We start from the raw sequence: 15,349 nt of genomic DNA, 5'->3' as shown, positions 1-15,349 counted from the left end.
TGACTCACTCTGTAAGTGAATCTCAATTACCATAACACCCAAGTGCTTTCAACACCAGTAAGTCCTTCCTTGCTCAGTAACTCTGAAGAGAGAAAAATCCCTGAACTATCTGTTGGTGTAGACAAGTTTTAGTACTGAAAACAGCATTTTGCACAGTTTAACTATAGTTTGTACAAAATATAAGTATAAAACTTACACAAAAATATTAAGTCTTTTCCCACAAGCAGCTGAGATTAAAGTAACCAAGGCAAAGTTCTCAGCAAGACCTTGACTAAACAAGAATTTACAACTCTTTAAAGTGATTGGAAAAAAAACCACACTACCACAGTTTAATCCAGCATGCTCAGTATAAACCATCTGAATAGGAGCAGCCATTGCCTCCAGTGGCCAGTGGTAAAATTTCACCTCTTTTACTACAACATTTGCACAAAATTACAACTACACAGCACAGGGGAATGTGCCATTTGGCACTGACTAGAACAGCTTCTGTTTGAAAACAGTAGAGCAGTTTGAGTTGAATGATTCTAAATTTGTGAATTATTTTTATGTTTTAAGGAAATTCTCACATCTGAATATAACATAAGGACAAAAATATAACAGATCTGTTAAACTGAGGGGAAAACCGACTGTGACTGAGATGAAACATAACATGATGAAACATAAGTATTTGCCAGAGCAAAAGATTATGGCAAACAAAAAAACACCATTGGAAAAAGGAGACAGGGAAATCTCTAATATCCACTCCCTTTGAGTGGGTGAGCTCATGAGAACTTACTCCAAAATTGTCCATTAGTACAACAATAATGAGTTTTCTTCTATCATTTGTAAATACCAGAAAATTAGTACATTTTAGATTGAACCAGTAAGATTGGGCACATGTGACTAATGAAAGCTTACATGTCTAAGTTGGAAATTAACTGACTGACCTCATCAGTAGCTGTTCAGATATCATGCTTTAAAAAAAAAAAATCAACCTCTTCTCCACTTCACATTGCTTTACAATTTCTTTAGGATACAAAAGGCACACTAGCAAACACAGCTTCGGGGAAGAAACTACATTTAAAATTACCTAAATGGGTTCAGTGCTGTTTAAAATAATCAATGAGCACCACACAGGAGGGCACTTAAAGGTGCCATATATCACAAGAAAAGTGAAAACCACTAAGTTGCCTTCCCAGAGAGCACCAGAAAAACTATGCACTGAGAGGATAATCCCATTTACAGAGGACATATTTCAGGATACTGTTTCAAGTGAATTGATACATTGATCAATACATTTTTTAACGTTTCAAACATTTTCCTTACCAGATTTACAAAACCTCTTATGCATTGAACATGGCTGCAGCAAGCCAGTACTATGTGACACAAGAACATACCTCTTTACAAGCAGAAGAGTCATAGCTACAGGAAAGAAAAATGGGAACAAAAAGACAACTCAAGTATGGCTATTTTACACCTTTTAGAACATTACAGCAGTAGTTATTTCTGCTTTCTGAAGGGCCAGTTCTGGAGGTGAAGAAAAGCACGTGTCTATGCCTTGCCAGCACCATACTCAACAGTCCTTGGCTCTTTGCTGATTCCTGTTCAAACATTCCTTTAAGTCAATACCCATGTATTTAAAATTTTAATTCCCTGCCCCTTAAGGCACTTTGGCAAATTACTCATAGAGCCACAATGACAGATATAACAAACTGGAGCAGAATGACTAATTGTGGCTATTTCCGTGAGCATTCCTACCCTGATCCCAATGAAATCAATAGACATTTTGATTGGCTTAAATGCTTTGATGAAAGTAGAAGAGGTATGAAACATATTAAAACCTCACTCACTATAGAGCTGAATTACTGAGCTGACAAATATGCAGGGCTGGACAATATGACTTCTTAAAACCAGAATTTAGTCATACTTAAAAAAGATCTGATGCCACGTGTCACAATACACATATGTTCCTCAAAAAATGATGTTATTTATTTAAAAGAAAGCTCCACCTTTAATTTTTTGTAAGAATATTTTGTTCAGAGGTGAAAAGAATAAAATGAAATTTAAAGGCAATGGAATACATTTGCTTGTATCTATTTCATGCTGAATTAAGTATTTGTAAACTGAATAGTCAAGTGAATGCATGTCAGCGGAAATTAAATAGAGCAGCAAACTGTTCTGCAAATCATAACAGCCTCATTCGGACATGGCTATGATATAAGCATTTCAAGAACATACTGCTGAAAAATAGGAAATTCTGGTTTCACACACTTCAAGGCATGCCTGAATTCTAAAGAAAAAAATCTTTAAAATATCCTCATTAACTTATAGGCAGTAAGAGGGCAAATGAGTAAGAACATGCATGTCAGCACAGGCTTTGCATAAGTATTCAAGATGACTTGATCATGTACTATCTTAAGCCACTGCAGATAGTATACTACTACAGAGGTATACTGTATATAACCACTGTAGAGGTTAAAAGTTTAAAATAATTAATATTTAGAGCTATATTATTATAGAGAGCATTACTTAAGAAGATATAGAAAACTAAAAAAAAAAAAAAAAAAGAAAGAATTTATAATATGAAGGCCAGAAGTCAAGTGTATAGCAAATTTCAACTGGCAGGTACTCTGTTCAAACATGGAAATTGACAGTAAAAAGGACTGGTATAGGAAAACATCAGAACACAATTTCTTCTTTGCAGAGGATTCCTATTTTCGTTAGTCAGTCACACATTCCTGATTCCAGCATCAACATATACTCATTTCCCTTCCCCACTTAAACAGCAGCTTAGTACCTGTCTTAAAGCTTCCATCTCTTCACTGGCCACCCGCTTCTCTGAAGAAGTGTTCTTCAGCTTGGACTCTGCAAGCTCCAGCTCTGTTTGAAGCTTATCCACCTCTTTGATTACTTGGTCTCTCTCACTCATTATGAGACGGTACTCATTGAAAACCGAATCCCTTTCTTCCTTGTACTTTTCTGCATCCTTGGCTGCTTTCAGCTGCATTGTTTTGAACCTTGTCACCTCTGACTGTAATCGCTCCATCTCTCTCTGCAACTCTTTGTTCTGTGCTGTGGCGTTGCTTAGTTCCTGCTGTACTGATTCAAACCTAAAAACAAGCAGAAACACTAGTAAGACACTTGTTACTCATTGTCATACATTAAGGATTTGGCTGGGTAACCAAATGGATCCATTGGTAAAACATAACGACAGAGGACTTCTTAGAAAATGTATTCTCTGTGCTGCACATAACCACCGCCTCAGGGATGTTAGTGAACCTCAAGGAATATTACAGAACCTCTTTAACCACAACAACTATAAGGAACCATACATGAACGTGGAGAAAACCATTTATTGACTTTGGTTTGTGGGAGTTGTGTGTATCACCCCAAACAGTCAATGAAAACATTCTTAACACGCCCATGGATGCTCTCTGCAGTTCTTATGTGTGCTGATGTCCTTCCTACCCCATATGGTTAAGTGTGTAGGGTTGGTATCAAGGAGCAGAGAGGGGCTAAGTGTGCTGCGAGTGCCTGAGCCCTTCTACTTGAACACGTGCAGCACTCACAGCACCTTCTCAGTGAAGCAAGATTCCCAAACACCTGCAGCCAGAGAGTTCTGCCCCCAGCCCAAAGCCCTGTCTAACAGTCCCCCTATAGTCTGCAATTCTGATACCATGAAAAGTTAACTTCGGCTTGAGATGTCCTCATTTGCAAAACACCTATAGAAATTATATTCCTTTATTGACTTGCTTTTAGTATTTAAATAGAAGATACATACACGGGCTCACCATTAGTTAAAGAATTTGTTTGGAACAAAGTCTGAGGTTTAATAAAATTCTGGTTATATTTGACTCCTGTATCTACAGGTAAAACATAGGGATATTCTGCTTTTCAACCTTTCTCCTACAAGCTAAACAATGGTTAAAATTCCTCACACAATTCCAAAACTGTAAATGGGAAACCCTTTTTCTTAAGAAAATGCACCATTTCTCCAAATTAGTATCCCCACTACATATTCTAGAACCTTCCAGAAAATTTTATATAAATACACATCCTTACTCATCACAGCAAGATTACATACACCAGAGGAAAATTTTAGAAAAAAGATTAGAAAGGTATTTGTGATTCTAGCACAGTGGAAATAAGATGCTACATTAGAATTGGTAAGTCAAAGGTATCAAAATTGGATTATACCTCCTAAGAGAGGATGAATATTGCTGCTGGAAATGAATTGCTGTGTCCCTCTGCTTCATTAGCATGTCAATCTGTTTCTGAAGACGCCTGTTCTCCTCCTCAGCCTGCTCCAGGCGGCTCAGATCTGTGTTGTGACTCGCGATCTTCTCGTTGTACCGTTTCCTCAGGGCATCGTAGTCCTTCTTCACACCCTCCAGCTTGTCCATTGCCGTATCATAGAGCTTATTCAGTATCTCTGATGATCCATTTTGCTTCATAACCTGAAAAAAATGCCAGCAACTCCATCAATAACCTTTACTGTTAATCAGCTGAAGAAATTTGCTTAAAAATATATACATAAGAAATAAAATTAGAAGAAAAAATATATTAACCAATCTTAGTAATCATTCTTCTTAATGACTAAGGCAAAATTGAACCTCTTTTAAGTGCCACTGTTACTCTAAGCATTATTACACCTGCTTTATCGTAAGGGCACACGTGTATGAAAATCTCTCTATGGCAATTATTATACACACTTATTAAACCATGTTGTTTTTGAAGTACTTGTAGATTTAACAAGAGGTAATCACTACTTGATGACCAAGATGATAGTGGTAATTTAGGAGATGCCCACGAGGTGGCATTCACGATAGGTTGCCTGTATCCTCTGAATGAATTAAATAATTTTAAAAGTTATGAGAATAAAATCTACTCAAAATATGTTATACATTCAGGCATATCATTTTAATATTCATACAATATTTCATCTGAGAACTTCCCACAGAGGTTTATGTTTCAAAAAGCATACATAAAAGATGAACAGGAAGAGAAAAATCCATTTAAACATGAATAAAGCCTGACCTGAATCTTAGTTTCAAATTTATATCAACGTAGGAATCTTGCTGTAAATTGCAACACTGATGATACATAACCAGCAACAACATAAGAAAGCCCTAATGAGTGTGTCAGTCATTCTAGTGCTTGTTCATTCTCAAAAAACAAAAAATATGCCTAAAGTAAAGCCTAAAGTATTTTTCTTTCTTTTTTTTTTTTTAATTCCATGCTCCTTTTTTCTGGTTTTGTCTTTTAAATTGAAATCTGGCCCTGATGGAGGAGTGGGAAGATACAACACCTCCCTATATAGTCATAATGCTATATAATGTTCTGATACTAACATTAGTCTACAGAGGTATATCCCTAACTATCTGAAAATCAAAAGTACAAAAGAACTAGAAGGAAAACAGAAGAAAACATGAGCTCTATAAAAATTTGAAACCCAACACACAGCAACTATCCTGCACAAATTGGCTCCTCATTTTTGTGTCTTATATTTGAGTAAGGACCAGTTCCTGAACACGGAGGAACCTGGATGCCTGCAGACCAGAAGGGAAGGGAGAGCAAGAGGCTGCCCACTCTTTATTGCCACTCAAGAAAGCCATTTTCCTGAAGACTACTTCCCACATGAGTTTAAGAACAGGTCTGAGAAGAAATTATTTAGAAATTCAAACAGAAACAAACCACTTCTCACTGTCTAAAGCATATATGGAATGTATTTATGTTGAAAACACACGAAATAATTAAAGAAAAGCAGGACTAATACACAAGAAATTGGATGGAATTCAGCATAAACTTGCTAACACAGATTTGCCAGAGGAAGATGGACACACCAGTGCAATAAATGTCTCCCATTCAAAACCTCAGTGAAAGAAAGTAAATAGTCCCAGCTGGCCCAAGGAACACAGCCATGGCAACATGAAACTCCACATGTGAGCAGCAGAAACTTAAGCTGGTCAGCTGCTACACAGCAAATCCATGACAATCCCACACAAAGGGTAATTTGATCAAAAGCTTTTGCTCTCTGAGGCCACCAAGACGTATTTTGTTATGGCCTGACAACGGAACAACACGTCAGAGGGATCAGCACAGAGTTAGACTAATTCATACAAGAAATTACAGGGACAAGATAAGACTTTTGGCACCCCTTCAAGATACCATGAATCATTCTGACAAGCTGAGAAATGGAGTTACACAATTTTCCCACTACGAGTCACACACATCATTTTCTTTAAAGGTTTAATCATGATGTTGACATGAGACTGGATTTCTTTAAGTCAGTCTTGACAATGATACTTCAGCCTCCTTCTGTGCTTCCAGATAATTCCAAACTTCAGGACAGAATGGCAAAATGGAATAGCCTTCTCCCAGAGGTTTTGCATCCCTGCTTTGCAGACTAGGAAACTGAGGAACAGACCAATTAGAGTTATTTGCCCAAGCTGACACAGCAAACCATTTCTGCTATCTTCTGAACCAAGCCACTAAACAGTTTCACTGCAGAACTCGCAAGATAGCGTTAGAAAAATGGATAAAAAGGATGAACAAATCTTCACTCTTCTTTGCACTACCTTCAAGCACCTCTTAAAGTACCATTCAGCACATCCAGCTTGCTTTGACCTTTGCCCCTCCTACCCCAGCAAATAATTATTTTGGCTTGCATAGATCTTGCTTCTGAAGCCTAATGTTTGACTTGCAAGTTTGCCATGTGAATCAGCCTACACACAGTGAACCCAGATATTCTGTTTAACCATTCCACATGTCACTGTAACAATTCTAACTATAACAATTCTAACTAAATGAACAGACCTTTTCAAGGTGAACAGTGCACCTGATATAACCAGTTGCTCCTTAGCATTACTCTTTTTCAAATTTTCAGAATATGTGAATAGCACTGACCAGGAGACAGCCTGTGATATAAAGTTCTGAAATGTCCAACTCTTCCAGACATGAAAATTTTATCTCTTTTTGTTTCCAGTTCAAAAACATTAATCAACCTTTTGTGATTCTTCCCAAAAAAACAACAACAAACGTAGCATGCAAGTTTAAAGTAACCCTGTCCCATTAAATACCCTAGGAAAATAGGATCTTTTTAACCACTTTGCAACTTTAAGTTAGATTTCTGATGCCTTTCCAGCCGTTTTAAAAATATATCACGCAAATACCATCTTCATGTACACTTTTTCATCTCTGCATTTAAATACTCCTTATTCTTTTTTTCCAAGTAGACAAAGAAAATTCATTAGTAATCAAGATGTCATTGTCTCTCCTAATACTGCACAAGGTAAGGAGGCTGTTTGGGAAGCAGTAAGGCACTAGAGGCAGCAGTGCTGCCCATCCAGATGTCTCCATGGAAGGAAGAAGCCAGGATGTGCTCCAGCACACACCCTGCAGGCTGTGCTCACCTGCTGCTGCTGGCTGCGCAGGTCTGTTATCTCCTTCTGATCCTCATCGTGAAGCCTCTTCATCTCCTCACAGGACTGCTGCAGGTGGTTGTGCTCCCGCACCAGCTGCGTGTTCTTCCTCTTCAGGGTGTCCATGTCCTCCTTGAGCTGGGACTGGTCGCTCAGCAGGCGGCTGTGCAATGTGCTGTCACGGCACACAAAAAACGCTCTTACTTAGGGGCCACCTCGCAAGGACAAAGTGCTGGAGGAATTCATTTCAAGCATGAGTTTCCTACCAAGAACTCGAGTCAAACTAACTCACTTTTGCATATTGGTGTATTCTAAGCACCAGGAAAAAGAATCAAATAAGAAACAGAGAGGGACATAAGTATGAAAATACACGGATGTGCACAGCACTCCTAAACCTGATCAGAAGAGATGATGGATTTACGTCACTTGTCAGTGCCATTTCACAGCCATTAAAAGCAGGCAGGCAAACACAAATAGCACAATATGATGATTCTTGAGATAATAGGAATTATCCCACCAATCATTTCCACTTTCTCTTGAGCTCGTCAGCTGAGCAGCAGCTGAACAAAACACAGATGAAAACGACAAAAATCTCCTTGTGTGCCACTGCTTTAAAAACAAAAAAACCACCAAACTATCAAAAAAACTCCACAAACAACAAAAACACACTACGTATGTTTCAACTATATTCAAGATAAAAAAATTCCTCCAAAGTTCATTATGCCAGCTATAATTATTGAAAGAAATACACTGCCACTTAAACAACTGAGAGTCCCACGAGAAGGCTATCACTCAGATTAAAATTCAAGTTACAAGCCTAAAATTAGAATAAACCAATGCTGAAACAGCAGATAAGTCAATTGGATGTATTTTACTATTGCAGATCAAAAAAGTAACTTTTGGATACTGACAAGTATTTCTATAGTTGAAATAGAATGATTCTACTTAAACTCTCATACTTGCTGGTAAATATTTAAATATGCATTGATATTATAAAAAAAAATTGCACTCCAAGATATGTTGTATTTCTTCCTTATGAAGTGAAATACCAACATTTCCTGCAAAGAACGACCAAAGTTAAAAGTTAAAAAAGTTTCCTTAAAGTTAGAACAACCTGCTGAAAAAAAAAAGCATTTTCACAAATTATATTTCCACAATTAAACATATGTAATATTTACATGTAGGTTATTAATCTGCTGTCATTCAGATTTCAGTGCAAATGATAAATTCTTTAGAAGGCAAACTTTAAAAAAAAAAAAGAACATGGGGTTTTAACAACTCTTACAGAAGAAAATAACAGTTGAATTAAACCTGGCTTAAAACTTCCACAAATTGTCACAAGAGCTATCACAATCTATTAGAGGAGAGTAAGGAATTCCATTCTCTTGTATTATATTCTGCTCTCTGGCCTGACAGTAAGCTGTTAGATTGCAGCTTCAAATCAGTAATCAAGTCTCCTTTTTTGATCCAATGAAGACATTGGGGATTTCTATCTCAAATTCCTAAAAAACAGGCAGTCCTTGATCATTTCAAATGGGCCAGAAATGTTTTATCTGAGGCAAGCATCGATCTTGCAACTGAAGTGGAAAAACAGCATTAAAAAATTACTTGATTACCATGTTCCAATACTATTTGATCTTACCTTGTACAGCTTTACTAATACTTACTGATAAAAATCTGCCTCTTTTGCTGCTTCTTCACACCTTTTCAGTGTCTTGGTGTGCTGGTTCTGCAGAGACTGTAGGTCTGACATGGCCTTCATACACTGAATCTTCAGCCTTTCATAATCATGATTTGGTTTTGGGCTAGGCCTAGCATGGAAAAAGAATATGAGGTGAAACATCAGGTAGTAAAGTGAATGAAAAGCCTCGGAAATTATTATCCAATTAAAAAATGCTATCATGCAATAAAAAATATGCTATCACACAACTGTTGATATGCATTAATAGTGACCAGTTCCATTAAGATGTAACCACTAACAAAAAGTCACTGACTTGAACTTATATTAGTTTTATACTGCAATGTAACATCTAATAATGGGATGATTTTGCCTAATTATCACTAACATGGCCAAAAATAGCACTGAACCTGCATGTGCCTCTCTTCTGAGCAGCAACACTACCACAGAAGAGAAGCTCCACTGATACAAGAGCCAGTCCATCAGAGCACACTTGGCTTTCCTGTGCCACCACACTGAACTCGCAGTGACAAAGCCCAGAGCTGCAGGGAGGGCAGGGCTGGAAGAGGCTGCCCAGCCAGGTGGGTGTGCATGGAGACCTGGGCTAAACAAAGCTTCTCACAGGCAGCAGCTGGAGGACCTTGTCCATAACGCCCTAGGAAAACAGTTAGGCTTAGAGGTTAGAGGAAGACTTCCAATGGGATATCAAACACACACATCTGTGCTGGCAGAGTTTGACCTGTTAGACCAAGACATTGTGCTGAATTACACATCTGTTTGTGTGCTACCATATTCTTTTAAGCTACTATAAATAATGAGAAAACATGTCAGAATCTACCTCATATTTCCCTAAGGTAATTATTTCAACAAAATTCGGGTTATTAGACAGCACCAATGCAATATAATCTCCAACAAGCATTTTTCAGTAAGCTGAACAAAACAAAAGCCAAAATCAGTTAAAATTTTTTACTCAAATTTCTTTTGGATGATTGGGAGATAAATTTTCTAAAATAATCGACGTGGTCAAGCAATTCATCAGCATAGATTATGTCTAGAATGTATGGTACTTGTACATGATACCTTTATTTGTAGATTAGAATTAATTAGATATGCATATCATGTTAGAAACTAAATTAGCAGAATTATATCTCCTTGCTTTGTAGCACTAAGCTTCTAAAAGAGAATCTGAATTGAACTGTTTCTCCTCTCTACAGTCACAGGATTTTTGCACCATTGAGTTTTCTAGTTTCAAAATGAAACTTCTGACATCTGTCTGTGTATCATCTCCTGGGTCTCTTATAACCCCACAGGCAGTGAGAAAAAAACCAAACAAACCACCAAAAGAGAAAACTGATGCCACCAAAAGAAAACAACTGCTTTCTAATTTAACTCTGCTTGTTCTCATATCAGATTTGCTCCATTGCTGCACAGATCACTCTTCCTCCCTCAAAGCTTGAACTCCCCAAATGGCTTCTCTGTAAGCACACACTGAAAAGCTATTAGAATTTTCTTTGCTTCATACAAAAAACAGAAACATGGATTCTGGAACTGAAATGCAGCTGGAAATTGAATTAAAATAAAAATGGTTTTGCACTACTGCAGTGGTAAGAGTTGTTAAAAAATAACAATAAAAAACCAAAACTTAAAAAAAGAAATGTCAGCCACATCTGGTTCACAGATTTTCAGAGGGTGTGTGTATGATATACAGTACTTTTTGGCAACTCAGTTGCATCTGGGTTGCTGAATAGTGAGGCCTTCAATTTTAATTCCTCCTTTTCTCCTTTCTCTAGAGAAGTGCTTCTGGGGAAAAAAAACAAAACAAAACAAAACCCCCTTCCTTGATTAATAAACTTAACCAACAATTAAGATCCAAAATCACGTAAAGTAACCAAATGTTCAAGTCATGTCTACAGAGTTGTTTTTATGGTATTTTAAAATTCATTCTTTAGGAGTATGAAGCATAGTGTGTTACTCACACAGTATTATGGACATCACCACAACTAGTGAAGGGTTATTCTTTTAAAATATAGACATAGTTAGCATAAATTAAACTTGATTTGAAATGTTTACACCCTTGACAGAATCACTAAAACCCAAGTTATTGATTTAAATTAGACCTTAGGGTGAAATTATTGAAAGTAGATACCATCTGTCCACCACAGTCTTAAATGACAGCATTAATTGGAGTACAGTTTAATTCTCAGCTGTAACATCAAGCTTACTGAGACCTATTAACAGATGTTCATGTTAAACTATTAGACCAGTCTGAAAGCTATGGTGAAACTTGTTCTACAAGTCTAACATCCATCACATGTGTCTCATATATTGTTGAAGTTAACACTGACATAATTCTTAAAAAAATAAACCAAAACCAACCAAGTAATCAAAACCCCAACCAACATTAAAAACTCCAACAAATCACCTGTAAACGTATGGAGACCATGTAGGTAACTAAAGTACACAAGTTAGCCAACCTACACAGTGAGCAAGGACCAACAACCCCACCAGTAACATTCTGCATTCTACCTCACCTACATGAAATAAAAACCACATGGATATCCAAGGCCATATGTTCCACACTGCTGTTCCAAGGCTTTATGTCTCAGCAAGAAAAACAGGAAGACAAGAAGGAATACTGGTCAGAAGTCAAAAATCAAAACTGCTGCAAGACAACAGTCTATTTAACTGCATGTAGTGGCTGACTTCTGTTTAAGCAAGATCACCACAGTTTTATGCAAAAAGCCCGAGAAAATAGCAAAAAGTACGATTTCAATAAAGGAGTTACTACTTTGGAAACACTTGTTCAAACATTAACAAAATTTAAAATGCTAGTGTCAAAGGCCCAACTGTTTTTCTGATGTTTGTATAGGAACTTCAAAAATCCTTCATGCTATAGTGGAATTACCCTGGCCATAAAACAAGGCCACAGTGAGACTGACATTTACACGTATCTGATGCTCACATAAAAGCTAATGCCAACCACAGGTTCAATTTTGTGGGCAATCCTACCTAACAGCTTCCAAGGAGTTATCATTTACTATTGTAATTGCAACAACAATTATAGATTACACATAAAACAGTTTCTTCTTTCTTTTTTCAGGACGTTTATTTGTGTTGTGGTTCTCTTCTACAATGACTATTATGTGAGTAATAACAGCAGGTTTAAGCCTATAAAAGTGCAACTTGAGCATGCTAAATTATTTGGTCAAATCTTTGCTTAATCTCCAGCACACATGCACACACAGAGTCACTGTCAATCCACAGGCACAGCATGAGCAATCCTACCCCTGTCCAGCAGGATGGCACATGCTGATCTGATTCAGCGTATCACAACCCACGGCTGTGGCTCCTCTGCCACTGCTCTAGACTTAGTCAACATTTGCTTTGGAAAACAGCTCTCTGTTTTGCAACCTCCTCAGCCAGCCAGCCCAGACTGCAAATGTGCTGTGAGCTGTTGTGAAGCATCCAAGGTAATGTGTCAAGGTCTGCCCCTGCACCACCTGTGTTTGGTACAGCCATAGTTACAGCAGCACATGCAGCCAGGAAAATAAAGCCAGGGTAGTAAAAATCACCATCCACATCATCATCTCTCAGCTTTCAGACTTCAGTATTAACAGTTTACCATGTCTGGGCTTTGACTTCTGGAAGGATGAAGATTCGTTTTATAAGAGGAAAGAATTCAAAAAGTAAAACAAATACCAGTAAGATATCAAAAACCATAAATGTGTATGCAGATGGGAGCAGTAGTTGCTTTTACACTGAAGGAAAAGAATGTCAACTAATAAATGTTCATTCATTTCCCGCTCCTCGGGTATTTGATTGTTTGGAAGCCAGCATATGTACTGCCCAGGGACTGCCCAAATACAAGGTTTATTTTGATGAGTTGCTCTTGAAGCTGTAAACATTCGTGTTTTATACAAATCCTACACTGAAGCCAAGGATTGATTTGACAAAGAGAAAACTAGGGCAGTCTAGAGGACAGCTCATCAGAACTTTATTAATAGCATCCTGGATTATGCAGAAGATTATTGTGAGCTATAAAATCCTCTATGCCTAAGCTCTAGTAACTTCAAAGAAGAAATCCTTCTATTTAACTCAGTAACTGGAAGATGGGCAAAAGATGTTGACATTTGACAATCTTTTCCTTTCCCATTCCCACACTGCTTTGAGATGGTTACATAGAACATGATGCTCTTAAAGGAGCCCTCAGAACTCAAGGAGGGAGGAAAGGAGCATTAAGATAAGAAGCTACTGAGTTTATAGAATCTTCAGATTCTTTCAATGCCAGTTCACTGGTTCAAATCTCAACCTTCTCATACAGACAAAAAGTTTAATTAACCACCTAACCACATAGAGACACAGCTGATTAAGTAACAAACAACAACAACAAAATACTAAAGTTCAGAAAAGGTACACATGATGGCAACACCTCCCAAAAAATCTGTTCTTTGCTCTCATTTCAGATTTAGTGACACACAATTTTTTCTAAGGTTCTGTACGTGTACAGGCAAAAAAGTGCTCAATGCACCCAGACACAATTAAACATCAGCAGATCTTTAACCCTTCAAAATAAACTAATTCTATTGCCTACCCGTATTTACGATTAACTCATACTCGGAGTACTGTCTTCCTCACAACATGTCAGCCCACAAATTAGAATGAGCTAGACAACCCTGCTGGCTGTTAAATGACTTAAAAAACACGTTCAGTGGACGAGAATTCCTTATTCTCAATATATTTCTGCTACAAGTTCCCCAACATATGTATACCAGAAAGCTGATCTTCTAAAATACACTTACGCCACTCAGCAGAAATTGAAACCTCTCTCCTTGCAGAAGCATAGGAATAGCTGAGATTTTTTTCCTCTCCTCATTTCTGTTCTCTAGCCAAGTATTCAGAGCTATTTCCCTTTCTTCTCTCTTGCTTTCAAAACACCAAATACTTCATCCACCGTCTTCTTTCTCTTGCTACAACAAAGCCCATGAAGTCTAAGCAACTTCTTTGCTTTCTTTTCTTAACACAGAGATAAAACCTCCTCCCCTCAGTCCCATAGAAAAATTGCTGGACAAAGTGGGAATAGGCACTCAACAGGAAGCTCTGAAACATGCATGTGGCCACTTCATATACACTGCAAGCTCCTTAATGTTTTCCAGGCAAGCAGTGTCAAGACACTTGAAAACACTACTGAAGAGTAAATGAAAAAGCTGCATTTCCTTTCTGTTTACCTGCAGTCATCGAAGGTTGAGCCAGGGGATGAAAGTGCAAGTTGCTTGCGCAGCTCATCCCTCTCTCGAGTCACCTGCCGGAGCTGATACAAAATTGTCTCCAGCTTCTCACTCATTTGTCTCGTGTCTATCACGGGGGGTGGAGATGAGGCTTTACCAGTCGTACCTGAGAAAGAGACAAACACTTGGCAGTGAGGGAATGCCTCAAAAGAACAATACAACTTCACCAAAGAAGTTGACACTAATTTTAAAAAATTCTGCATTTCCATCTGCAGAATTCTGTTCAAAAATGAAGCGATTCATGTAAGTTATCATGAGTGAGTTGAAAGAAGAAGAACTCCAGTCAGATCCCATGCTAGCAGAAAGGCTCTGTGTTGCAAGTTCAGTTTGCATGGGTAGGTCCCTTCCTTACTCAGGAATTTAGAAGCAGCTTAAAAGGTAAGGCAAATTAGCAGTAACAATTGCAAAGACCTCAGAAACTGACATACTGACAGAAGTCATAGGTAAAAAAGTTATTTAAAATAAAGAACAATGCCCATGCTTTAAAAAAAACCCCAAAACCGAGTAAATTCACCCACATCAACTTATTCCAGTGATAGTAAAGAAACTGCTACAGCACAGGGACTCCTTTTCTAGCAGCACAGAAATACCATTCTGCCATGGGATACAGGTAACATTTACTTGTAATACAATTCCGTGCTTTCACATGCCACAGCTTTTCAGTCTAGTATGTGAAGTTAAGGATTTCACTTCCCAACCAATCATGAAAACTGGGCTTCATTTTTAACAACATTGTCTAACATAAGCACATTACAATTACTGCAACTGGACTACACACCAAATTTCCTCTAAGGGGCAGTCATACATTAAAGTGTTTTGTGTGACTTTTTAATTCTCAGCTTTCCTAATATCAGAGTTGAACAATGATGGATACTGTCTTCTCAGACACCTGTGAGAGAACAAAACGTCTCCTTCCCAAGAGAAGAGAGTCTGTTATATCACTTCCTAACAACTGGTGACAAGTAATTCAACTCTAATTTTAGTTC

At 37.8% G+C, this 15,349-nt stretch overlaps 1 protein-coding gene across 5 annotated transcripts in view; it reads right to left on the bottom strand.

The window, feature by feature from the left end:
* The window catches only part of DLG5 (discs large MAGUK scaffold protein 5), a 96,555-nt gene that overhangs the window by 35,664 nt on the left and 45,542 nt on the right, over positions 1-15,349 (bottom strand). For all 5 annotated transcript variants that reach the window (XM_088168909.1, XM_088168911.1, XM_014886686.2 and 2 more), the window contains exons 3-7: positions 14,304-14,469; positions 9,068-9,211; positions 7,392-7,575; positions 4,177-4,436; positions 2,777-3,089 (exon numbers count right to left, since the gene is read on the bottom strand). In XM_088168909.1, the coding sequence (XP_088025035.1) occupies positions 2,777-3,089; positions 4,177-4,436; positions 7,392-7,575; positions 9,068-9,211; positions 14,304-14,469 (1,067 nt within the window). The remainder of the gene's footprint in view (positions 1-2,776; positions 3,090-4,176; positions 4,437-7,391; positions 7,576-9,067; positions 9,212-14,303; positions 14,470-15,349) is intronic.

This window comes from Sturnus vulgaris, chromosome 8 (assembly GCF_052056855.1).
Source record: "Sturnus vulgaris isolate bStuVul1 chromosome 8, bStuVul1.hap1, whole genome shotgun sequence".
Taxonomy (NCBI): domain Eukaryota; kingdom Metazoa; phylum Chordata; class Aves; order Passeriformes; family Sturnidae; genus Sturnus; species Sturnus vulgaris.
The sequence above is the reverse complement of the archived record's forward strand: the minus strand, read 5'-3'. Positions and strand labels throughout refer to the sequence as shown.